The 26,215-nt window shown below is 39.5% G+C and overlaps 1 protein-coding gene across 2 annotated transcripts in view; it reads right to left on the bottom strand.

Annotated features, from left to right (window-relative positions):
- SCAPER (S-phase cyclin A associated protein in the ER) overlaps positions 1–26,215 on the bottom strand; it is a 140,858-nt gene that overhangs the window by 77,014 nt on the left and 37,629 nt on the right. For both annotated transcript variants that reach the window (XM_036389682.2, XM_036389684.2), the window contains exons 14-22: positions 25,874–25,985; positions 25,272–25,412; positions 22,764–22,919; positions 22,498–22,640; positions 18,955–19,036; positions 18,688–18,840; positions 17,422–17,529; positions 4,356–4,492; positions 1,152–1,217 (exon numbers count right to left, since the gene is read on the bottom strand). In XM_036389682.2, coding sequence (XP_036245575.1) covers positions 1,152–1,217; positions 4,356–4,492; positions 17,422–17,529; positions 18,688–18,840; positions 18,955–19,036; positions 22,498–22,640; positions 22,764–22,919; positions 25,272–25,412; positions 25,874–25,985 — 1,098 coding nt within the window. The remainder of the gene's footprint in view (positions 1–1,151; positions 1,218–4,355; positions 4,493–17,421; positions 17,530–18,687; positions 18,841–18,954; positions 19,037–22,497; positions 22,641–22,763; positions 22,920–25,271; positions 25,413–25,873; positions 25,986–26,215) is intronic.

Raw genomic sequence — 26,215 nt, 5'->3', positions numbered from 1 at the left:
CATTTGTTCTGTTTTTGCTTGTTTCTAAGTAATTTTACTGAAGAATTTTTATGAGCTGCTGGGTACTGAGCTCATATTTTCCAGGAACTACCTAGCCCATCTGCTAATTCAAGGCCCACGCTTTTATGTGAAGATATAATTGAGTTCTGTCTTCCCCCTCCATTGGGTAGCACTCAATATACACCAGATTTCACCTGCCATTTTACTGCCTGCTCACTCACTCTCTTCAAAGTTAGCATTCAGCACCAATTCTTGTCTCTACTGTGCTGAATCTCTGCATTAACATTGCACTGTCCCCTCACTGTTGGTCCTCATTTTCCAAGTCATTTGAGAATATGTTGACCATCACAAAACTGCAGAACTCTACTGGTATCCTCCCTGTCCTGCCAAGGACTGATGAAACTCCACTTCTTTTCAATTTCTTAACTGTTTTGCACTTAAACTACAGCTGTATAGTTTCTTTTAAAGTCTTAGGTAATAGAACTTATCCAATTCATCTTGGAAATCCAAATATTTTGCATCTTTTCCCAACTGGTTTCAATGGAATCAGAAAACAAAAGCTGAGCAATTTCCACTTTCAAACTAAGCAGAAGGAATTTGTCAGTGATCACAGATCTTGTTTTCATCTACCATCCAGCTGTTTTCATCTGTGCCTTATCCTTGACAATAAAAAGGTCTATTCTTAAAAAAGCCCAATGTCAGCCTAAGACAGCTGTGCATTAAAGCATCTGTGTTTCCACCACAAGTACCTTTGTTTCTAACCAAATGGAGGTCAAACATAAGATTTCCAATTCCAGAAGTGCAGCTGAATTTTCACCCATCAGTCTTAAAGTACAAGACTGGAACCCTCTTTTTTCCAGGTAAGAAAAAGGTAAGTGTATGTTCTCTTTACCATTGCAGGATGATATAGAGGTATGATATACAGGTTAAGATATACAGTGTCTTCAGAAAAAAAGACACATTTATTGTCTTTATAGCATTTATCGAGGTCTGACCTTTTGTATCAGGGACTGATCTGTAATTCAGGATGGAAACATGTCCCAAACTGGGGGAAACCTTCCACACCTGTTCCACCAGAAATTTCAGGGGCACTTCTGTGACATACAGGGGGAAAAAGCTTATGTCTAAAATATATAGAGATAAATGCTTACTTGGCTTTAAATGGTGAATCAGACACAGCATTTTTTGCTTCCATCAAGCTCTCATATTCCTTTGCCCTGGAGGAGAAAATATTCATTATTATTGACTATTGTCTAAAGTGTACAGGATGTAAGAGCAGCAAGCAAGTTCAAACCTTTGTGTTTTTCTGCTTCATAGTACAGCACAGCATTTCTGTCAATGCTGCCCTGTCATAATCCATAATCCACTGGTGTTTAACTACTGGTCATTGGCCATTAACAATTTATGATTAACACCACTACTTTAAATAACACCAGTACACAAAGTGTATATTTCAGTTGACTTTTCAAATGGTAGAAAATTTCACAAGTGATATATACAACTGTAGTAATCTACTGCATACTATAAAATGATTAGTGAAATAATGCTATATAATATTATGAAAAATATATAAATAATATTATTATATAAAATATAAATGACTTAGACACGTAGTGCAGACCAGATTAGTACATCAGAAGATGACAATGAACATACAAATAATTGGCTGTATTTGCAGGCAGGGAGCGTTTTTTATGTAACTACTGACTGTGGTGTAACATAATGAATGTTAGGTGAGCAGCACAGAAACACCTCCACCAAGGACTCCTTTACTGCTGGAAAGAGAAACACGACCTCTTTAGTCCCTTAAAAGTATTGTTTACACTGGCCATATGCCAAAAAGCAGGAAGAGGGAGACAAGACCTTTTTCCACTGCTTGTTTTCACTCCAGCCAGCCTGTGCCAACAGGTGAAATCTGTGAGTCGTTCCTGGAGCAAGGCAAGACCCACAGCAACAATCCTGCCCCCCATTCCTAACAGCACACATGTAAAGCAAAGCTAACCCAGGCACTGCAGGGATGCAGATGCATTTCTCTCAGATACATATATTAAACCTTCTTTATATTTTCTGTTCACCCTAATGGCTCAAGTTTCCCAAAGCTACTCAGATTTTCCTTTCGTTTGCTTCGCCATTCCAACTTAAGCTCCACACAAATATTGTTACATCACCACCAGCTCTGATTTGTGGGTCATTAATAAAGCCATTAATCACAGCTGAATTTAGTATTAAACATGAAGGTGAAATTCCTTTATTAACCTTTTGCCTTCTTCACCAGAAACAACACATTTCAGCTTCTGTACAGACAAGTCAGTCAAACCTGAATTATCACCCCAAACCCCTGTTACTAAATGCACATGGCTGGAATGTGCTTTAAGTCCCCTGCAAAGCCTGGACCAAGTTCCTGCTAAGCACAGCTCTGATGCTTCTATTCAGCTTTCACCAGCCCTGCTTCTCCTGTGTCACTATCCAAACATCCTCCTGCTAGCAGCACGTACATGATAACCTGAGCTAATTTACTTATCTTATATATCAGTTGTTACTGATAGCACCAGTTAAATGGCTTAGGGTTATAAATATAATTAATAAGACTAGTGAAACTTCTCAACACATCTAATATCCCACTGATCACCATTTGTCCCCTCATTCACCTCTGCCCTTCATTGCTTTGATACTGCAAGAGTGATTTAAGATCTGGAAACTCAGGAGTGTAACAGGAACCTATTTGGTTGCAGTTATTATTTTTTCCCAGTTTAAAATATCACAGCTTCCTAGAAACTGAAATGAAGTGACATTTCAAGTGCTGAGGCATAGGGGCATTCGTTGTAACTATTTATTTTCCCAGAGAAGAGCTGCAAAGATGTACTAAAACATGGTGTGTAGACAATCTGCCAACATCTATGAAACTCTAAATTAACAACACCAAAATACCTCTGCTTTATGTTGCTACTGGACATTTTTATTAGTAAGTCCTTTGTGTCAACATCAGAAAATCTTCTGTTTAACTCTGAGTTATCTTCAAGGACTACAAAGCCATTGAAAACTCTAGCCACCCTTTAAAAGTAAAACCAAGCTTAATGAACATGAACTTCACAGCTCCTCAATATAACTTAGATTTTGAAACTTCCACTGTATTTTTCAATAGCACACCACTATTGTAAAATGATGGCCCTTTATTACTTATTACTGTTTTATTCACAATTTTTGATGACAAATATGCTGACTCACCAGCAGTCTGACACATACAAACTCAAAATGTTCTGAAGAAATTTTTCTCCTGTTTGTGCCAACAATAAATTATTATGTCAACTTGCATTCCAGGGTCTGACAAATCTTTGCCTAAATTCAACAGAAGTCACCCTGGAGAAATAATTAAAACTGGACACACATACTGCATTAAATCAACAGGTCATGTGAATAACTCTGCATCCTGAACATCCAGAAACCTGAAGAACATTATCCAGTTCCCATAGTGATATTCAGCAAGTGATCTGCTCATCCAAAGAGGAAAGCAGTCAGAACAATAATACACTCTAAGAGTGTTGTGGTTTTGCAGGCTGATGTGCCTGCTAGGAGTTAATGAAATATCTCACTTTACTGGAGTTCTAAAAATCTGTGCATGCTTTTTTCTCTTATGTGAAACCCTTCTTGCTTAAACAGGCAGAGAAAATGTGTAACAATGATTCTTACCTAGGTGAGAAGTATTTTTAGAGAGAAATGCAAAATATGCTACAATATTCAGCTGAGCATTAACCTGAGCTGGGACCATTCAGCCATAGGGAGTGACAGTGCCAGTTCATGGTGTAATGATGTCCTGCACATCACACTGATTTGCAGATGTCACTTTTTAGACTAAGAACAAATTGCACGTCTGACAACTCACTTTCCACTTGAAGATATTTTTAACTGTCTTCTTGTTGTGACAGGCAAAAAAAAATGATTAAATTTAGTCATGGGATTTGACACTACAGCAGGCTGACTTCTATTTGTTGATTACTATTGATTTTCTTTGATACTTCATTTAAAAATCAATAGCTAGAAAGAAAAATAGGCATGGTTTACACAAATTTAAACATGCTATTGTATGCTAGAAGAGGCTACAGTTTTGGCAGGGCACTGGCATCCAATTATGAGAAAAGCTCTTAACAGGTGAAACCAAGGGCTCCAGATCGATATTCAGTTTTCTTCCTCAATCAGAGAAAGTGGCCATAAATTAGGCTCATCAGTGTTATTTGCAAGACACTCCCAAAGCAAATAATTTTACATTTTTTTTCAGCCTTCCACTGCACTCACACTAGAGGACAGAAGGTAAAGTTTAGAACAAAACTTAGAAAAAAATAAAAAGAAATTGGTACTACCTGGAGTTCATCCGTGCCTTTAGCTTTTTGGCTTTCTTTTTAATTTTCTGTTTCTCCTCTCCATCTTTTAATGGTTCCACAGGAACAGAACTCTCAATCACAATGTCCACAATGTACTTTTTTAATGACAGGTGCTCCTGCAGAAAATAGGGGAATAATATTTAATGGTACAGTATGTGATGGAGATCACAGATTATCTTCCCAGGAAAAAGAACAGTGGTGAATATTTATTTGAAGATTATGAAAATTAAGCCAAATTTTTAAAAAAATATTGGGAAAGAGATTATTTCACACTGGAGAGAACAAGCTGTGCATTTTCTAAAAAGGGAGAAAAATTATTAAAAGAAGAACAATAAATAGTGTGCCTTCTTTTCAAGAAATTGTTACCTAGCAAGTATGGACTCCAAGCTGACATCCTCTCTCTCCTCCAAGCTGCCTTTTACAGCTACAGAAAACCTGCCCTACCAACATAACTCATTACATGAAATAAGCTAGATTTGGTTTTTATGTTAATTCTTCATCAAAATCTAAAGGTGTCTTAACCTTCATTAAAATATATGGAAATGTATTTTATTCTTCACTACTTACAAGGTTACCATTTATTAATAGGACTATTACTTTTCCTCTCACATTAAAAAATTTGAATTTAGGCAAAATATTGGTAAAATTTCAGTTCCCCACAGAAGAAATGCTAAACAATCAGTTCAATGCCAGTTATTAGAACAATTTACACAATTTTTAATATACTGAGGTTTGTATCATTTTCTTACAAAATACCAAACTTATTATGAAGTACAGGCCCACCACAGCTTATTAGGATCATTTATCTTTGAATATTATTATGGCCACAATCAGATGTAGCTGTTCTTTCCCTTTTGGTAAGTACCCTTAAAATTCAAAGTAAATGGTGATGTGCTACAAAAATTTATAGACAGTATTTTCCAAAAAACAACCTCTATGTTCTTTCATTGATCAGGAAAATACTGTGCCTGCTGAAAACAAAATAAATCTCAGTGAAATTTCCTGGAAAAAGAGCATTTAGTTTTTGGAAAGCAGTGCTGCATGGTATAACCTAGGAATATATATCTGGTGGAAACAGTAAATGAAATATCCATTTTAAATCACAGGAATGCAAAATGAATACTGAATTAGTAGGTCTAATTCTACTGAAAGAGATCCAATGTTATCCTCTAAGCAAATTCTAAAGGTAATGTTGACTTTCTCTTTGCTCCTCTGCCTACCTTGGCTAAGTCCCAGCACACCTGAGAGTCTTCCTCAATGAACTGTCCACTTTGCTCAAACCATACACATTGCCACAGACTGCTATAGTGGCTTGTAAGGGAATTTTAACAGCTTTTGTAGGCATTTTCCCTGCCCTTAATGGTTTCCATTTAGTTTTAGCAAGAAGGACTTAAAAGAAAACCTTCTCAGGTACCTCCAGAGGCTGTGCCCTTGGAGCATCACTGCAATGAGTGAGTTCTCCACCAAGCTGCTGCAGTGCAGAATGAACCATCCTTGTCCTGGTAATGAACCTGCAGCTCAGTTCTGTCTCATCAAAGAGATGTATCCCTCAACACCCACTTAAAAATACCTTTTGCACTAATTTTCTTTTTAAAACCAGAAATCCAGTCCTTAGGTTCAAACTGCACAGGAAACAGGTGGGTTGGAGTTTGACAGCGTTAAGAAAAGGAAGGGCTTCCTCAGAACAGACCATGCCACTGCTGCTTTGCTACCAGCCTTCAGGGTACCTTGACATCTATTGAGCAAGGTATTTCTGAATGATTCCCATGGCATTTGGGATGAACATCCCTGCTTTCCAAAGGGTACGGGCCAGCACCTCCAGGAGCCCACCTCAGGTCTCTGCTGTGAGCGGCAGCACAGGCAACACACAAAACTAACCAGGGCTGCTACTGTGCTTCTGCATCTCCCTTCAACAGAGCAACTGGCATTCTGCTTCATCACATCTGTCACTGCCCCAAAGTGGAATAAAGTTCCCACTACACTCTGAGATGGCCACCACACCACACCAGGGCAGCCAGGCTGCTGTGCAGCCACACCAGGGCAGCTGTGACCGTGGGGTCACACTTGTGCTGGGCACAAAGCAAGGAGACAAAGCTTTGCACCCCCCTGCACAGACACTCATCTCTTTTTTCATCATCTTATCTGTGATTAGCTGCTGACTTGAAGAGAAGTGCAGGGTTCAACAAGCACATTCATGCCCCAGGCTGTGGGGCCAGGAGAGCAGCCATGATGGTTGAACACATTTGTTCACAGGAACTCGAGCACCTCTGTGCACCACGGTTCTCAGCGTTCTCAGCTTTCACGCGGGGCACTGTGGATTAATATCAGACTTCATCCACACAGCTCATTAAAGTCAGACCAGAGTAATAATGCCTTGTGTCACAAAAACAATCTCCCTCTGAAGGTACAGATCAAAGCCTGGGATTATCACCGTGGGCAGACTGACACCATTCAGGTGTGAAACAAGAATAACAAATAGCTTGGGATTGGGTGACAACTGGCACCTGAGGAGAACTGCTGCTGCATCACCCTCCAGAGCAGAGGGAAAATCTTTATCAGTGTGTTTTATTGAGCTCTCACCAGTTACCTGAAAAAACTGAGGTTTTAGAATCCACTGAGTCACACTGAAGTACAGGAAGTCCAATCCTTTAAATAATTAAATTCATGAGTAATTTTACCTGCACAGCCATAGTTCACACCACAAAAATAACAACCATCAGAGCATAAAAGGGAGTAAGACCAGTGCAGTGTTTTCAAAGCAAACTTTTGCCATCCTTTCATTTAAATAAGAATGAAACTCATCCGTTTGGGGTGGGTGTATTTCTAATAAATGTTATGCAGGATAAAGGGGTAATCAGCACACTTCTTCTCAAAGCCTTTCACTTCTTTGTAATTATTATTTTTATATAAGTAAATGCTAAGTGCAGTCAGAATTTCAGAGATTAAATTAATTTATCCTCTCCCTAAAAGCATTCTGGGTTTCTTCTTATGGCAACGTGAGGGGTCATCACTGGTCTGGTCCTGCACTAGGCCAAGCACATTCTGGCCCTAAATCCTCAGATACTGGGAAACCACCAGATCTTTGGAGAATTTAGGCCATTATAAATGCAAAACATTATAAGTAGAGGCTCTTTTTTAAGGGAAGCTGCTGTCATTATGATCTGTATTCAGCCTACCAAAACTTTCAGCGCAGTTTTAGTTTCAGCTACATCAATTTTAGCTGTGCAATTTCTCTGAAGCTCTGTTTTAAAGGCTTCTGTACAATATACTAATTTTGCTAGTTCTGTCCTAACAGAACACTTTTGATCTCAGGATTAAACCAGAGCCAGCAACGATGGTCATTCTGTACTTCTGCCATCATTTTTCATACTTGCTACTCATCCTCTGAGCTGCACAGCTGAGATCAGCAACATCACAAAGTAAGGGCTCAGCTCCTGTGAAGGTGACAGAATCTGTGCCACAAAGAGCAGGCACTGCTCTGTGCTGGGATGTACAGCTGCAAGATAAAGAAACAAAACAAGAACTGAATGCTGACATGGGTTTCCTCATGGGCACCTGTGGATGTTCCTCTCTGCTCGTGTGATGATGGCTCAGTGACCCATTAGAGTAGAAATACTCCTGCTCCTTCTCTCCTGTGTTATTGCCATGCATTCTCCAAAGCTAAGAACCACTGGTAAAAATCCCAAGGTATCCTGTACCTGTCTCAGGGGGAGACCCTCAGTCTCCCGCTGAAAAAGCCATGAAGTAAAAGTAAGATAGGAAACATCCACCATGGGATATTTAATGGCATTTTGTTCAGACACATGTTGTTGTTTAAAGTTTTACAGAACACTGAAGTAATTTTTAGAACAACTGACATAAATTTCTGTAGAAGTTTCAATACTTTATTTACAAACAAGGTGATAAAGACTAGTATTATTGCCCATGTAAAACTGCAGTCATCACAAAGCAGACAGAAATTAGATTATTTACAAAAAATGTCTTTGCTATTCCTTCCTTCTCCCTCCATTCTCAACTGTTCTCACTTTTGGTCAAGTCATTGAAAATCCTGAAGCTTTCCAAATGCAACAGATGGGCCTCATCTACAAACTACATGAGAAATTGAGTTGCCAAAAGCATTAAAGCTAAAGCTAATAAGGTCACCCCTGAAGTCACATTCTTGCTGGTTATTGCCTAGTCCCCTTCAACTGCCTGAACCAGAAAATCTGCCCTGTTAGTCTGATATCTTGAAGTTCATAATTTTAGTTGACTAAGCACTTCTTATAACCAATGTTTTCTCTGTTTCTTAAATGATATGTTTACACTACAAGGATAACAGCATTATAATCAATATCCGATGAAATAAAAGTAATTTTTTTCAGACTCCAGAACAAACATAATTGCAAAGTTTTCCATGGACAGTGCAGCAAATGCTACAGAATGCTGAAATGCTATATAGCTGAGCAGGGTCCACTTCTGCTTGGATGAGGAAAACCATACCTTAAACTGGATTCTGAACCTCAGTAATCTGTATAAAATACAGCTGCACAAGAAATTTCCCAACTGACATCCACTCCATACAGCAGCCATTCACAAGACCAATATTCTTCAGCAGCTCTCCCTATTTAGTGTCCTAATTACAGCAGGAGCACCCATGGATCTGTCCCTGGCAGGTGAAACCTTGGATATGTATTTCTCAAACCAGAACACAACTGCAAAATTATGTTCCTACCCCATGTTTTTCACTGTGACACTTGGCTCTCTGTATTACATATAAGTTATTATTCATTTCACTACTCAGAAAATATTAATAGGAACTTTATTAAATTGTGAAGTGTGCCAAAGAGAATTCTTCCTAACAAAATTCCCTCCTTCTAAAATTAGAGGTAACCATAACACAAATACTTATTTCCTGTTCCTTTCTTTTTAAGTAAGTGTTGCCTTTTTATGAATTCTGCCTGGGGCATGCCTGCACAGGCAGGACAATATTGCAGCAAAGCCAAGAAAGAATACAAAAATAACAGGATAACCAGCCCTACAGTATTTTGGCAGTGCTGGTGCAGGGCAGCCCCAGTGCAGATGCTCTGTGTTATTTATCCCTGCTCTCCCTAAGCACAGAGTTCCCGAGCACAGGAAGGGCAGGGGGGCTCTGGGATCCCTGGAGCAGGAGAAGGCAGGAGCAGCAGGGTACCCAGGGGACCAGGAGCTGCTGGCACCTGCTCCAAGCTCAGGAGGCAGCTCTGCAGGGGGATCCTTGGCCAGAGGGGCAGGGCAAGGCTGGCAGTGCCACGGCCACCCAGGGCTGCTGACCTGTGCTCCATCATTCACAAACTCACCAAGCCACAGATCTGCAAAACCTTCCTGCCCACTGGACTCTCACCCACAAAATCCGAGCCAAAATGACCTTGCTGAATCTCAGAGCCTGTAGGTTTTTTCCCCCTCTGTTATTTTTTCATTTTCATTCCTTTCTATATTTCTGGATTCTGGCCAGAACTGAAGCAGAAGTGCCAAAATACTGTAAGGCTGGTTATTCTGTTATTTTTGTATTCTTTCCAACCTTGAATCCCCAAGTTCTGAAAGAAAAGGCATTCTTCTAAGTGTTCTAACCCAGTTCTGCAGACCAAGGCAACCTCAAAAACATCTGTCTCCAGCTTTTTATCTAAACTGAGTCTTCAGAACTTCCAAATACTTGTTATTACTTGCCCTCTCACATCAGCATTAAAATATAAACATGAGGAAGACTATAAAGAAATACTTGTAGTAGCTTATATCACATAATAATAGCTGTCATTCATTTACCATTTTTATATAGAAAATACATATATCAAACTGAGTATTTGCCATAAAGGTAATGTACATAAGGAATATATTCTAGCAAATCAATAGGTAACTATTCTGAAGCCTACATATATCTTTTGGATTTACATCTCTACCTATTTCAAAATAAACAATAGCCTGCAACTGCAGAAAATCATTAAAAAGTGTTTTCACTATTTATTACCAATGTCAGGAATAATGGTTTCTTACTTGTGTATATAATCCCTTAAGGGATATATTTGCCAACTTTAGAAGGGTTTTTAGGGTTCACTTCTAAATCACACTACCACAGGAATATTTGTTCATGATTTTACTACATGTTCCAACAGAATTCCTCACTATCTTATTTTTTCCTCATGATCTAGGACAATATTTAATATGGAAAACAGATGCTGAAGCAGACTATGAGTTATATCAAAAGCACACTTCAATTTTAAACAATGACAGCCTGAAACACAAATGATCAGTAATTCTTCATCATGAAGAGATCAAATACTAGTATAAGACCACAAGTGATGATCCACTCCAAAATATGAAGAATCATACATAACAAGGAAGGTAATCCTTATTAATAAATGTTACTAGAGGTGCCACATGTATAAGAAACAGCTTATAATGCAATGAATTTCAGATGTTATTTTCTCAAAATCAAGATTTTAATTATTCCCATTTCTATGCTAGACTGTACTTTAGAAGATGAGTTGAGAGCACTAAAAAACTTTTATTATTCATTCAAAACTGAAGAGTGACCTTTCGTTGTACAACTAGGTTTTCCTTGACATCTGGGATTTAGGGTTTTTTTTTTCCATGAGGGACTAATCCTGCTTTTTTCAGCATGCCCAAATGAAAAATTGTTTTTACTGCTGATAGTGACTGCACTTTCAGTCACCTTGCTTGTCCATGCATTCAATGACAACAGTCTGCCACTAAGATAAATAATATTCTTAATAGGAACTTTGAGTATTTCTTCAGATTTTTAATACCATTCCCACTTGGAACTCCAAAATGCAGGAACAGAAAGTGAAGTAAAGGTGTCAGTTCTGTGTGATGAGAATTCTGCATCCTGGCCATGGAAAGCATCCCTGCAGATGAGGGAGGAAGGCTGGGAGGCTCTGACTTTATCACCTGGCTGCAAGGACAGATCAAGCTGAGGGGAAGGGGGAGATCAGAGTCCAGCTGGGCCTGCCAGCAGTAGTTTCTTTTACTGGTTGTGGATATTGGAGATGCCCAAGCCAAAAACAGGAAGGGTGCAGCTGCTGGCAGTGATCTATCCCAATTAAAGGCACAGCCAAGACACGATTAATCACAGCCATTTTTGCCAAGAAAAACAATACTTTATAATAAATTATAGGTAAGAAGCTATTGCTCTGCAAAGTACAAAAAACTAGAATTGATGTATGGGGTACTGAGAGACCTTCTGCAAGCTGCAACAAGGATCAGACTTTAGAATCATTGATTTTCATGACAATGTCTTCCAGGACAGAATTATTCACAGCAGAATGACATGGCCAGAGCTCCTGGACTGAAAGGACCACAGGCACCACAAGGTATGAAATATCCATAAACAAAAATGAACCACAGATGCCTGGCACAATTCCACTCCTCTAGCAACACAACTCTGCTCTAAAAGACATCCTTCCTTCCTCAGGAAAAAAAAAATTGAGTAAAGCCAACTCAACCAGAACCCGAGGCTTTACTGGGATGGGAAGTTCTTGTTTGCAAGTGATTTACAGATTGCTTCCCCTGAGCAACAGAGAAGAAAAATGGGCTACTGTTGGAGAACTATAATAAGATGCCAAGAAAAAAACTGAATCTACTAAGAAGTCTGTGGATAAAGCGAACAGGAATATTGTTCTACATATGACCAAACCATATGCAGCACCGTACAGCCCAGAAATGGCTGCAGCACCACCAGAGCTGGGCCAGGGCCATCTCCCTGAGCTGGAATGGTCATCATGGAGCAGCCAAATGCCAGGAGAGGTGAAGGCAAACACCAGGGCAAGAGCAAGGCTGGACACACTGACCCCCCTGGGGCTGCCCCTGGATCCTGCAAGTGCCCCAGGCCAGGATGGACGGGGCTTGGAGCAGCCTGGGACAGTGGAAGGTGTCCCTGCCACGGCAGGGGTGGCACTGAGGAGCTGTAAGATCCCTTCCACCCAAACCAGTCTGATTCTGTGAACACAGGTAGACATGTAACATACATCTGAATGTTCCAGAATAAAAAAGTATTAATTGTGTCTAATGGTTTTTAAAAGCCACATACCCACAGGTATAAACCTCTCCAACTCCTCTATTAGATGAAACTAAAAATGTGACCCTGCTTAGTATTGTTACTCACACTACTCTTCATTTAAATACAAGAACTTGAAAACAGTCTGATCAGAAAGGAAAACAAAAGCATTTTTTCAATACTGCAAAGGCTAAAGCAACAAAACAGTAGTGATATATAATTTTATTGGAATGAAAACATAGTGTATTAAAAAAAAAAAAATTAGCAAAATCCTGGCACCACCATGTGTCTAGACAAGAAAAATCCTTGTAGATACAGATGAGGAGCAACAAGGGTCAGACATTAAGCTATTGCCACATCTTTTCCCTCAGTAGTTTCCTCTGCAAGAAATAATGGAAGCAGCACACACCTCTAGGAAAACAGCTCCTTGCCCCTAAAATCTAAAAACCTTTCAGAAGTTCCAAGTGCTGTGAACAGGAGCTCTGGCTGTGGGTGGTGCTGGCTGGCACAGCACAGCTCTGCCTCGGGCTCCCAGCACCCCCAGCCTCACGGGGTTCACAGGCTTTACCTGGGGCACTGCCAGCACAGGAGGCACTCTGTAAATCACAGCTGGGCACAGCTGGGCCAGGACAGCTCCCACTGCAGCCCCAGCCAGCTGGGCAGCCACACTCCACAGGGAGCTTTAGTCACTGGCCAGCAGCTTTTTTTAAAGGAACGTGTGTGGGCTCAAGCAACCAGGTCTTTATATAAATCCCCACATTTTAACGCTGTCAGTCTTCAGACAACAACCACCCCTCTACTCCATCATGGGATTATGTTTTCATTTGATCTAAATGCACCTCTTAGAAGTCCTTTGTTGCCTTTATATAATGACAAAAGAATCAGTTTTCTCTCCTGATAAGAAAAAGTACATTTTTCACATGTGCAAACAACAGTTCATTAATATTTCTCCATCCTTCTTTGGAATACATAAAATTGTAGCATGCACCTTATATAAATTAACCAAATCCTGCCCAGTTATCTACTGCATCTGGTTTTTAGAAGAGCTTTTCACTTATTAGAAACATTCATAGACCACATGGAATGACATGATTTATATTCTGAAAGTCCCTTTAAACCATGGCATTTAAAGGCCAGGAGATACAGAGAGAGCTGGGACAATGGTTCAAAGGGAGCTCTTGGGTGTATTTCTCCAAACAAACCAGGAGAGACAAGAAAGGCAAAGGCAAAAGGGAAAGCAGAGGGGCATAAAAGGGGCATAAAAATACCTAAATTGTGCCTGTAGCTCCTAAAATCTGTAGGAGCTACAAGTAGGAGAAAACGTCCACAAGGTCCTTGCAGAGACTCCTCAGCATAATGAAATCACCAGGTGTTGTCCTGTGGCTTTTGCAGGCACCTTTTCAGTGAGGCCTTTGTGCCACACAGGCTTTCATTCAGCAAAGCAATTAGTCAGGACTACCAACATACTAATTGATTCCAGTGAAGTCAATGAAAGCAAATTGCTTACACTGTTACATCCTTTGCTGAACTAAAAGCAAGGTGGATGTTGAGAGAGGGGACGGGAAATCAATAGCACAGAAAATGGCACTGCAGAAGCAGGAGAAGCTGAGAGTTTGATGGAAGCAGCCAGGCACTTATCAGAGAGATAATGTAGGCAGCAAGCTCTTACTGCACAGCAGATAATGCTGAAAGGATGTGGGCCAGTGGGAGCTCTGAGAGCTTCAGAAATGCACTGAAGATGATTTCAGCCTGCTGCCAGTTTTACCACCTAGGTGAATTAATGCATCTACAAGAGGCCAGACAAAAGCAAAGTTACAAAGGAAGTAACCAATGTGAACAGAACTTAATTTGCTTTTACAGGATAACACTGTTAGAAAACCAAGAGCTGTTTGCTGTAAGAGAAAGCTACAACTGTTTCAGCTGCAGATTAATAAAGCCCCAAATGAAGAAAATCCAAAAGGCTGACGTGCAATGAAGCTGCCACACAATCTGAGAATGAACTCCATGCTTTTCATTTTTGTATCTTCATTCACAGCAAAACTATTTTCTTTGCACGTTTCACATCCACAAATGAATTCCCCTTCCTGACAGTGTAATCCCAGTTGTCAGCTCCTGCACCAGACATGCTGGAATTAAGCACAATAAGCACTTAATGCCAAACCAGTGAGACTTTGCTCCAACATGAAGTCTGCTTTTACCTCTGAAAATGTCTCTAAAATTACAGAATTTATAGACATTACAGCAAAGAGAAAACCCCTAGAATACAGCAGCTTCTTTTTATTTCTGGAAAGATCAACTCCTACCACCCAACTGGCCCAGAGGAACCAGTGTCCATGACCATTAAGAAGTTTTTAACTTTTTGCTTACAGTTAAATTAACCAAGAAAAATCCTTATGTTGTGAAGAAAAATTATACAATCATTTGCTTCAATCAGTTTCCAAAGCCTTGAGGAGACACCTAAATCTGAGGTACCAATATGGACAAAATTAAAGTATTTCAAATCTTGTGATTTCCCAAGTAATAGTAAAGAAATTCTATTATCAGATTAGAATTTTATAAAAGCTTTCTTTCCAGGCAGCTACCTAATATACTAAAGAGGCTGAACACAAAATGAGTCAAAGATCAAGAGTAAGTTATCTGAGGTGTCAAGTGCATAAGGTTAAAGGTGAAATTTTATTAGGTCAAAGGTGATATAAATAAAATCTTTTATGTCAAACAAGAAGGGTCACAGACAAGACATATATAACCTAAAGACATCACAGATGACAAGTAATAATTTTAAGTAGCACAAGTTTGTTCTCACTAGAGTTAGCTTCACTGACTGAAAAATTGAAACGGGTGATTAACAAGTAACTATGACTATTACAAAGCTGCCCTGGAATGTGGGTTCACTTCTGTATAAAACTTGGGAATTTTTTTCTCAAGTATTTCAAAACTTGAGAAGTTACTGAATGCTTTAGTTGTGAAGTTGGCATTAACTATGCTTGCTGAATAATGGATACACAAAGCAGATTGCTCTGGTTAGTAAAAGTGCTTTCCTCCTCTACACTGCCCAGATCTATAATGAGCATCTTACTACTGCTCTTTGAACAAAAAAAAAAAGGTAATAAAAAGCAGAGAAGGCCTCAGACCTGGAAAATTTCAGGTTACAGTAATATAGCTCAGAATTTTATACTTGGACTAAGTGAAATATAGCCATGAATACTATATAAAATACCTAAGAATGGAGGCATCCATACATTGCCAGTATGCCAAATACTGTGCACCATCCTGATTAAGGATATTGGAATCTGCTATAATAACTCTCAAGCTGTTCATTCACTTAGAATTGTTCTCTCCTTTCTCTCTTGCACTAAGCATTATTCAAGAAATAACCTTCATCTAGGTCTTAAGTTTTCATCAAATTTTTTTGCTAAGAAACCCTGGATTTAGGCACAAAAATCAGGATCTTTGTGCCCTCTAGTGGAACTTCTGTTTCCCCAGCTGGGTGCAAAGGCAGCTGTCAGTAGCTGACTGTTCTCCAGAAACTGGAACTGCTCAGCTGTCAAATGAGATGTGGAGAGAGTGGAATGCCCAGTCACAAGGAAATCCAGTCCAGTGTTCCTCCAGACTCTTCTGAGCCAGCTGCCCAGCAAGAACCACACTTCAGGCACCAGCAAAGGCCAGAGAGATCCAAGAAAACATCAATCCATACCTGGGAGTGCCCACAACAGGACAGATTCTGGGAAATCTCACTGCTGGTATCTCCAGGCAAACAGGTGCAGTATGGAAATGTCTCACATACGTACACCAGCAAGGCTGGCACCTAAAATCCAAATCCAAAACCACCCAACTCCCACTAACCACTGTCCAAGAGGAAGAAAGAAACTGATAAACCAGTTCAGGTACTTTCACTACAGCTGGGAAGGGGCAGGAAAGTGCAACTCCACAAATATTTATTCCTCCAGACTACTGTGCCTCTCCAGTTATCTTTTTCTGCTTTTTCAGTGATAACCACCTCTGTGGATTCTAGTACTTCAGAGACCCAAACTCTCCAAAGCTTTTTAAAAAGGAAAACATGTTACAACCAGATGTAAGAAGCTGAAAACAAAGAGAAGATTTCAGTAAATAAAATTAGTAAAAGAACTATGAAGGAAAGTGAAAAAATCAGAACTACTGGACAGTGCCATCTGAATCAGCCTGGCTAGAAACAGATTTCCAAATACAAGTTCAATCTGAATTGGTGCTGAAGAACTGGCATGCCACTATTGCATGCCACTATTGCATGCCACTATTGCATGCCACTATTTCCTCCTAAAACCTGACAGATATAATACAGGGGCAGTCAGAATTTTTTCTGATGTGGCAGAACCCAAATTCTCATTAAAAAGCCCTTGACTTAATACTGTAGTTGAATTCTGGCATCAGCAACAAAAAATTACATGAGACAACTATGCAGATGTCCTTCCTACAGAGGAGTAGCCTCTTGGTAAAGTATAAAATCCTCAGTGCTTCCTCAAAATCACTCTAAATGCCAACTCTTCCAAAGAAGCTACTGAAAAACTATTATTCTTCTTAGCAACATTAATACTTCCAAAACGTTGCAAATCTTACATTTTGAAGTAATTTAGCACTACAGTTTTCAGCAAGATGGACCTTGATATACAGGATAGCACACCTGCTCACCTAGAAAAGGACTAAGAGATTTTCAGCAACAAGAAGGAAAAGAAAATAGCAGGATGGTGACAACTGTAATGTATAAGATTTTTAGGATGAAAAGATAAATGTAGTGTCATGAAAATGCCTTTGATTAACAGAAAAGCAATTAGCCACATTTTATAAAGAATCAACTTCAAATGGCAATTGCCTGCAGTATGTCAATGCACTGTTTCCTTCATTGCTTTTCATGGGCAGTCTGCTATGATCCCCATGCTAACAGAAACAGTTTTGTTCAACTCCTTTTCCAAGACTTTCATAGGCTGCTCAGCTGAATGGCATTTAAAACCAGGAGTAATACAGAAAAAATAGCAGAAAATTTACCACTTCTTCATCTGAAAGCTCTCGTCCCTGTATGCTACTGTTTTCTCTCACAGCTTGTTGGTGTTTTTTCCCTTTAATATGGCTGAAAAGATACACTTCTGATGAAATCTGTAATGATAATAATTTAATAGTTATTTTTCCTTTGCAAATTCAATAATATATAAATAACAGTACTTTAAATGTAATACAAACATGCTAATTTGTCAGGGGTATGTTCAGAAATTCAAGTACAGTACTTTACTCCTCAAGCTAATTTACATAAACATCTTTTATGCAAGACTTAACAATAAATTACAGAATGATTTGCTAGCCAGCAGTGTAATAATAGATAAAAAAATAAGTTAGGCTCTGCTCTCATTTTCACTTCAATCTAATTTTATATATTGGAGTTTCATTCTGAAATGCAACATCAGTGAGTACACAAGACTCCAGCCTGCTGAGCCTGACTTTCTGTTCCAGCACTGCCTGAGGTGATCCCATGCAATCTTGCCTAATGCAGCAATTACAGAGAAATAATGCTCAGTGGCATGTAAGGCCCTGATAATGCACAGCCTCTGCAGAGCACTGACAGAGTTATCAGTAGGAGATCTCCCAGCTCTGGCCCAGTGGCTGTGTGGCTTCTCTCCCCCACCATTCCTGGGACAGGGAGGGCAGCACAGGCAGAGAGCCCCAGCTGAGGTTGGGACACTGCCAAGCAATGTCCTTGGCTTCCAACAGAGACCAAAAAATCAGACACCAAAGGGAGAGAGGAGACAAAGAGAACACTCCTTTTCCTGTCCAACACTTTCAAGTGTCCAACCAAACTCAATTCAAGAACTTCTTGAGCTTGATGTGGTTTCTCTGTGAATTTCAGTCCAACTACACTTAACTAATCAGCTCCTGAACTCACAGGAAATTCAAATACCCACAGCATCTTACAACAAGGTGTTCCCAGCTCAGCTGCCTGCTATGTAAAGGATCACATTCTTGACTTTGCTTTAATCCATCTTTAAACTACCTTCTTCCATCTGATGCTCCTGAGTTCTTGCTTCTCTCAGCAGACAGCCAATAACTGAGCACTGCCCAGAGTCTCCATTCTACCCACAACTCTACAGCTCTTTTAAATCTTCCCTAACCCACCTGACTCATGGACAGAAGAATAAGATGCACTTTTTACAAAAGCAGAGCAGGGATACAGTAAATGTGCAAGTGAGTGAAGCAGATCTTGTAGCTTCATGCCTTGGGTTTGTCCTGCAATTCCAGCAGTGTCCCCTCTGCCCAACTCACCGTGACATTGCACAATGAGCACTGCTTCTTTCGCTCATAGGGTGTGAGCTTGGGTGCATAGTCAGTATTAGCATGTCTTCCACTACTGAGTTCAGCTGCTTTCTCTTTTCTCTGCTCAATTTGTTCCATGTGCCTTCTAATACTTTCATCATGCTGAATGGAAAATAAACAAAGCAACGAAGAGAAAACACATTGAATGACAGCAAGTGGAATTGAACTGTGCAAAGAAATATTGATGTATTTTTCAACTAATGTATCTGTTTATACCTTCAGCTGAATCTTCTTCTGCAGTTCTTCCATGGCTTCTTGCTGAGCTGCAGTAAGAGCTGCCAGCCTCTCTTCTCGATCTCTAACCAAAGGATAGTAAGTACAGGGAGAATTTGTATCAGTGTAAAGCATTAATAATACTGACACATTTATGTCTGGAATGCAGAACAAGAAAACCCAAAAATTAAGTTGAAGATGGTTCAGTAGAAAAGAAAAACAACAAAAAACAACTTAGAGAATATGGATGTTTTCATTTGAAAGACTTAATCAAGACAAACACTTGAACCTTGTAGCAGAACCAGGATCACAGCTCAGTCCCAATCAGAGCACTGCCTATCAGAGTGATAGTCAAGAAGATGCCACAAAAGAGTGATGACTGTGACACCCTGTCACTGCTTGCATTCTTCAGCCAAGGGCTGCAGTCACTGAATCAAAGGGGAAGAGCAGATGACACAGTGAAAAGCCCCCTTTGCAACACTCAGGGCAGTGCTCTATAAAATGTTCATTGGTACAAATTTAAATACAGAAACTCCCAGAGAAAACTCTCACCAACAGTATCACCCTGTTGAAGAGATTTAGATTTTTTTTCTAAGGAAGAACAAGGGGTGTAACTTGACTTGTAACCATGACCATTAAGGAGAAACCCACAGGTAGAGTTTCATCAAGACCAACTTCCCAGTGGTCACTAAGCCAAGGGAGCAACTAAATCCTGAAGGGGAAGAAAGTCAGCTACTCATGCTGTTTATACAAACAAAATTTGTAAAATGTGGTGGGAGAGAAGCCTGGCAGCTCTAAAGACATGATGAAGGCTCTGGGTAAAACTGAGCTATGCAGGAGTCAACCAAAGCCACCAGCCATCTTTTCAAAAGCATTCCAAAATTAAAGCAGCCTGAGTGCCAAAACTAGAGAGCCTGACATAAGGACTATTATCCAAAGAGCAATGGATTTTGTCATGTGTGGATTCCTGTTTGTCTGGCTTTTTAAACAGAAATCTGATAGAAAGAAACAAGATCAGTTCCATAAATGTAGAAGTAACATTTTTAAAACAAAAAGCCACAGGAAATATAAAAGTGGATAGGAAAGAAGGAAGGAGAGGAAGTAAATCAAATGATAAACACTAAAAATTGTTCTTTCAGAGAGAAAAAGTGAATGAACTCTTCCAATCACTGTGTGTGTGGGAGGGCTGGGGAGGAGATTTTGGGTGAGAAGCATTAGGTACTTTATGTGTTATCACCCCTGAGGTACAGAAAGGAAAACTGAACTACAAGCTTATTTTAGTTGTTTCTTTCAGTCTGCATTTTTACATATTTGTTTAATGCTACAAACTACAACAGATTATCACCATTCATAGTTTGGGCTAATAATGTTTTGTCTTTGAAACAAAATTTTCAAGTTCCCATTTATAGAGCATCAACACAACTCCTGCACAAGCCTTTCTGAAAAGCATTCTTTTTCCATAGTTAGGATACTTTTTACAGTTTTATGATTTCTATTGACAAGAACAACATTTTCTGTAATGTGGATTTCAACTCTCTGGAATATAAAATACTTTGAAATTACAACTAAAGCTTTACTGGAAACAAGTTAAGGGCAGAGGGGCTTTTGAAGTCAGTTTTAAGTACACTATTCCATTCATACAGATGTTTTAATCACCCACAGATGCACATGGTAAAGCTTATACTCAAGAAACTTTAACCAGATATTGCAAAAATTGCTCATTCCAGCCAGTATTAAATCTTCAGGATACAAGCCAAATCCTAGCTGCAGGAAAAAAACCCAACAAAACACCCAATGATACCTCCAAGGTTCCACCAAAACACACTGCAGTCCAGGACAGAAGGGACAGCACAGCCAGATTCCTGTCAAGCTGAGCTCCAAACCCAGGACCCTGAGTCCTCCCCTCACTCTGTTATGGTATAGAAACCTCAGAACTGTTATTAGGGGATGTAATGACTGACAGAGCAGAATCACCACATTTTAAGGCACCGTATGCATTCTTTCCTACTCTTTCCCAAAATTATCAAAAAAAAAAAAAAAAAAAGGAAAAGAAAAAAAGAAAAAAATGTCTCATGTAATCAGTATCTGGCAAAGAAAACAAAAGAAAAACAAGTGCAAGCACAGTACTGCCATATCAAGTACAAAGGGTTTAAAAACTGAGTGTTAGAGCAACAAACACAGAGATTTGCTGACACACAATAGCAACAGAAGGCAAATGGAAACTGCTTCTCCTTACAAGTCATAAGGAAATTAATGGGGTGCAACAAAGGGATGGGGCAGATTTAACACTGATTAAACTCAAAGAGCAAGGAATTTTCTGCTTGAAGATTTTCAACAGGATCTAACTGTAGAAGGCTTTAGCCATTTGGTTACTTTGAGGGTTTCCTCAAATTGCAGAAAGATATAGAAACCTCACACATGCAGGGTCTATCTTCCCAAAACAGCATAACCAAATTCCCCATTAGTCCCAATCTTCCTCGAGTATTTGCAAATGAGTGTAAGATCCTGAAGGATCCCTTCCAACTCACTCAACCTCAGGTGATTTGGGCTCAATACAATGAGGAAAGGTCCATGAAGTCCCAGCAAAGGCTACAGATCCTGCCCAGAATTCATTACACTTCTAATGGAAAGCTGACTCTCTTTATGATGTCGCTCAGGACTTCAGAAGATGAAAGGGATCAATGCATTTCTGAATATTTTACTTGGGGGAAAAAAATCCTCTTTGTGACAATTTTGAAGAAAACAAGCCATGACATTAAAAATGTATCAAGAACCATTAGCAAACACCCATCATAGAAAAGACCTTAACTTTTCCCAAGGTTTTAAGGAATGCTTGTGGCAGGGGAACTGCAGGAAAAGAGGAGAAATAGGAGGTGAATATAAAGAGAATTTGGTAAATTAAACAAGTAGAATATATCAGACTGCATCAGACTGGAAAGTAAACCTGTCTTGCACACCAACATTCATTCTCCCTGCACCTCAAAAGGAAGAGAGAGAAGAGTCCATGTGAAGTCCCCTTTATTAACTTTTAATTATGGGCAAAACTATAACTAACTATATTCTGCTGCCTATAGTTCACAGGCAGCAGAATTAATGAAGCCTGATTTCCTGGCTGTGTGCTTCTCAAATGTCATCTTTGGTGTCTACAACAATGTGAAATCAAATTGATGCCAGTAAGTCCAAAAGTTTCTGGAGGAAATGGAGAACATGGGTACATAAATCTTGTTTCCTTTAAAAACTAAGGTGAAATATGAAAAAGGCAAATTATTACAAGGTCCTGTCTGCAATAAAGCTAAGACGAATATAATAAAATACAGCCTTACAACTTATATTGTGCATGTATGTAAGGAATACAAAAACATAATGCAGAATTTATGATGACTGACCTGATTTCTTCTGTCAAGCCATTCATCAAGCATCCCTATTAATGATACTTTTGAAAATCCTAAGTCTGACAGCCCAGGAAGGTACTGCTGTTGCAGAGAAGGTGCAGTTTGCTGGGGAGGATAACGGTGAAGGGAACCAAAGAAACGATTGCAAAGTTACCTGGCTCTCTCCCGTGCTGCATCTTCTCGTGCCTTTTCCTTCTCTTGCCTCTGCTGTTCAATCCGTGCTTCCTGCTCCTTCCTCTTCATCAGCAGCTCCTCCACCCGGGCCTGCCGCTCCGCTTCCAGGGCTCTCTTGCGCTCCTAGCCAGGGAAAAGAGAATTCTCATTGCTCTTTTACTCATGAAACACACAGGAATTAAGAGAAGCTGCACTTGAACACAAAGCTGTATTTCACTGTGCCCTGCAGCTGCAGACCTGCCCTACCTGAACTGCCTCGTCCCGTGCCTGCTTCTCCTCCTGCCTGCGCTGCCGCTCCTCCTGCAGCTCGTTCAGGCGCTGCTCGTACTCCTTCAGTTTGTTCAGCACGTCGTGCCGCTTGTTCTGAGCCTCCAGGGTGTTTATAAAAGCAATTTCATTGACCTGAAAACAATCAGAAAGGGTAAGAAAAGACCCAAGAAGTTGAAATAGATTTCATCTTGGGGAATTTCATCTATTTGTTAACTATTCATTTGATAATTAAACCGGTGGGACATTTCTCCAGAATGAGTTGGAAAATCATCAACTTGAGGATAAGTCTTTAGGTTTTGTAATGATTTTTTATTGTTTTGTTTGCTTTAACCAAGACAGCCCATGGAATATAAAAAGAAAATTTGAATTGTATCAGAGAAACAAGAAACTTTGGGTAAAATACAGAAAATTTCTCTCAATTCCTGTCAGCATCGAGACTTCATCAGTCCATTCTCTCAGTCACAAAATGTGTAATATTAAAACCCAGATGGATGAATCAGTAAAATACACAAGTGCTAGTAGAATCCAACAGGGCTTTTGAGCTAACTTTAAATACCTGTCAACTTACTGATCAAAAAAGTGTAAGTATACATAGTATGAATAAGAAAAAACCAAACAGGCTCATAGTCTAATATTTCTTATCCATATAGCCTATTTCATGAACATATATTATGTTTTTCAACCACAGGACAGTGCAATACATAAGAACAAAAAAAAATTAGTAAGAAAAGGTTAGCTCAAAAGAACTTCAATGTGTACACTAAATAAAACAGGTAAAGAGAACACATATGGCACAGACAAAAACAGATCATGAAAAAGGGTGGTAGGATTATGTTTGTAATTCTGTTTACTGACTGGAATCCATTTACAGGATGGCTTTTACAGGTCAGTAAACAAGCAAGCACTGGGAATTTAGATAACCAACTGGGCAGCAACAGTCACCATGGTCTGCAGCTACCCTACCCATCAGCTATTTCTCTAAAGCCTTCTGGCCCAATTAACCTTGATTTCCAGAAAACAAGAACCTCATGAGCCAGCAGATCCCACACAGTTAAACACACAATATTTGAAACATCTGCTTATCTGGGGAACTATGGCAAGTGTGATTTAGTTAGTACAATTACAGAAGTCACACTGGTGTAATGGAATAGTAATCAATGTATGGCAGACTGAATTAGGTAGTCTAGAAACCCTTTTAATCCAAGAGAGAAACAGCAACTAAGTAAGAAAGTGCAATCAGTTTTGCTGTGCTTATCTTGAAACACAAATGAACAGCTGCATCAATCACAGCTGAGATACATGCTCATCATATAATGAAACAGTTCCAAGGAGATGCATGTATCTTCACTTAGGAAAAACAGATTTTAAAATAAAATACTTCATTTCTTTTATGCTGCTTTTGGCTGGAATAGAGTTAATTCTCTTTGCAGTAGCTAGGATGGGACTATGTTTTGGATTTGTGCTGGAAACTATGCTGACAACACAGGGATCTTTTAATTACTGTTGAGCAGGGCTTGCACAGCATCAAGGCCAAGGGACCAAAGGGATCTCTGAGACCACAGACATCAGTGCAGCAACAAAACTGGGGAGAGGCTGGTGTGGGGACACTGCTCAGGGACTGGCAATTGTTTCTTTTGGCATCACTTGTCTTTCTTTATCGTTTCTCTCTCTTTGTTATATTCCTTTTTCTTTGAACTGATTTTTCCCCATCCAGTTATTAAACTGTTTCTGTATCAACTCATGAGATTTCTTACCTTTACACTTCTGATTCTCTCTTCCTCCCCCAGTCCCATGGGACAGGAGGCAGAATAAGTGTGTGGTTGTGTGGTGCTTAGCTGCAAGCTGGGGTTAAACCACTAAAAATTTCATCAAAGTACTATGAAGGAAGCAAACCAAAAAGCACCCATCTAGTGACTGCCTTATGGAATTATGTATTAAGTCAGAAGAGCACTAAATATACTTAATTTAGAATAGCTGCCACATACTAACTGCAGGTCTCTGTCTATTCCCAGCTGCTCAACAACATCAGTGGTACAAAACACAGCAACACAACTACTGTTTAAGGACACAGAATGCTGGATCTAGAATGGCTTTTTAACAAATGAGAAGAAAAATGAGCTTCCCCATGGAGCTGGAAAAGCAGAGAATTGATCATCAGATCTAGTCCTTCCAGAGGACTAGGTATCACCAAAAATGCTGCCACACTCTGTGAGGAACAAAAGCAGCAAGATAATGATCAGCTCTTTCTTTCAACCCATCTTTTCTCCCACAACAACCCACCATGATGTCTAACAACAGCTAATTAATTTTAAGTTGTTTTAGAGAAAAGTGCACCATTGAGGCATCAGCATTCATCTGCCTCATGGCTCACAGTGTTCATATCTAAACTGCACTGTCCTTCACAAACTACTTCAAAGCACTCTGAGTACAACATTTACAAAAGCATAGCTATTATATAGTTCCTTTGAAAACAAAGTCACCCACCTTAGCTTCTTCCTCTTGTGCTTTTTTCACAATTGCTTGTAGCTGCACTTCACGTTTGAATTCTGCATGGAGTAACTTCTCCTCCATCATCCTGCGCCTTTGATCTAACAATTCTTCTTTCCATTTCCTCACATCTTTCTCCTACACACAAGGAGTCAAGTCATTACTAACACAACCTCTGACAATAGGGCCTGAATCTTCTGATCCTTGAAGCTTTCTTCACAGTAATAAAGTATTTTCATGCCCTACACAAAGCCTGCCTTAAGTTTAATTCGAAGTACACTGCTTCAGTTTGGTGAGTTTTTACCATTTCTGTTGAATACATGCAACACATTTCTCCTCCTGTCATACCTTCCCTGAATCTGAGATTGTTGCCTATAAAACAGTCAAGAAGTTCATGATTTGAAATAATGCTTTCTTTAATTGCTGTGATGCACAAGTCAGCTGTGAAAACTATGTAAACTCAGATGCAGATGACAACTTCATTTCCACTAGACAACTTCATTTCACCATTAGTTTGAATCTCTAATATGTCTACTATGCGGAAAAAAATCCTTTCCTGCTAGGCAGCAGAGCAGCCCTTTATATCACAGAAAACTTACCCTCTCCATTAATTTCTGAAGCTTCAGTGTCTTTTCTTCACGTAACTTTTCTCTCAGCTGTTGAGCTTTCATTTGTTTCTCCTCATGCTTCTTTTTGGATTCTGCTATTGTTCTTTTAATAAAACCAAAGAAGAGTAAAATCAAGTTAGACAATATTAACTGACAGTGCAGCAAACATTTCTATGCCATTTCACTAACAGAAAACAAATAGGCCACTGGAGGGCAATTATTTCCTGCAAATGTGAATACTGTTCTTCTAGACTTCTTTAGTTAGCGGACAATGAAGTACGAGCCTACTCATGAAAAAATACAGATTTCTGTAGCACTTTCCACCCAGAGACT

This window comes from Molothrus ater, chromosome 13, assembly GCF_012460135.2.
Source record: "Molothrus ater isolate BHLD 08-10-18 breed brown headed cowbird chromosome 13, BPBGC_Mater_1.1, whole genome shotgun sequence".
NCBI lineage: Eukaryota > Metazoa > Chordata > Aves > Passeriformes > Icteridae > Molothrus > Molothrus ater.
The sequence above is the reverse complement of the archived record's forward strand: the minus strand, read 5'-3'. Positions and strand labels throughout refer to the sequence as shown.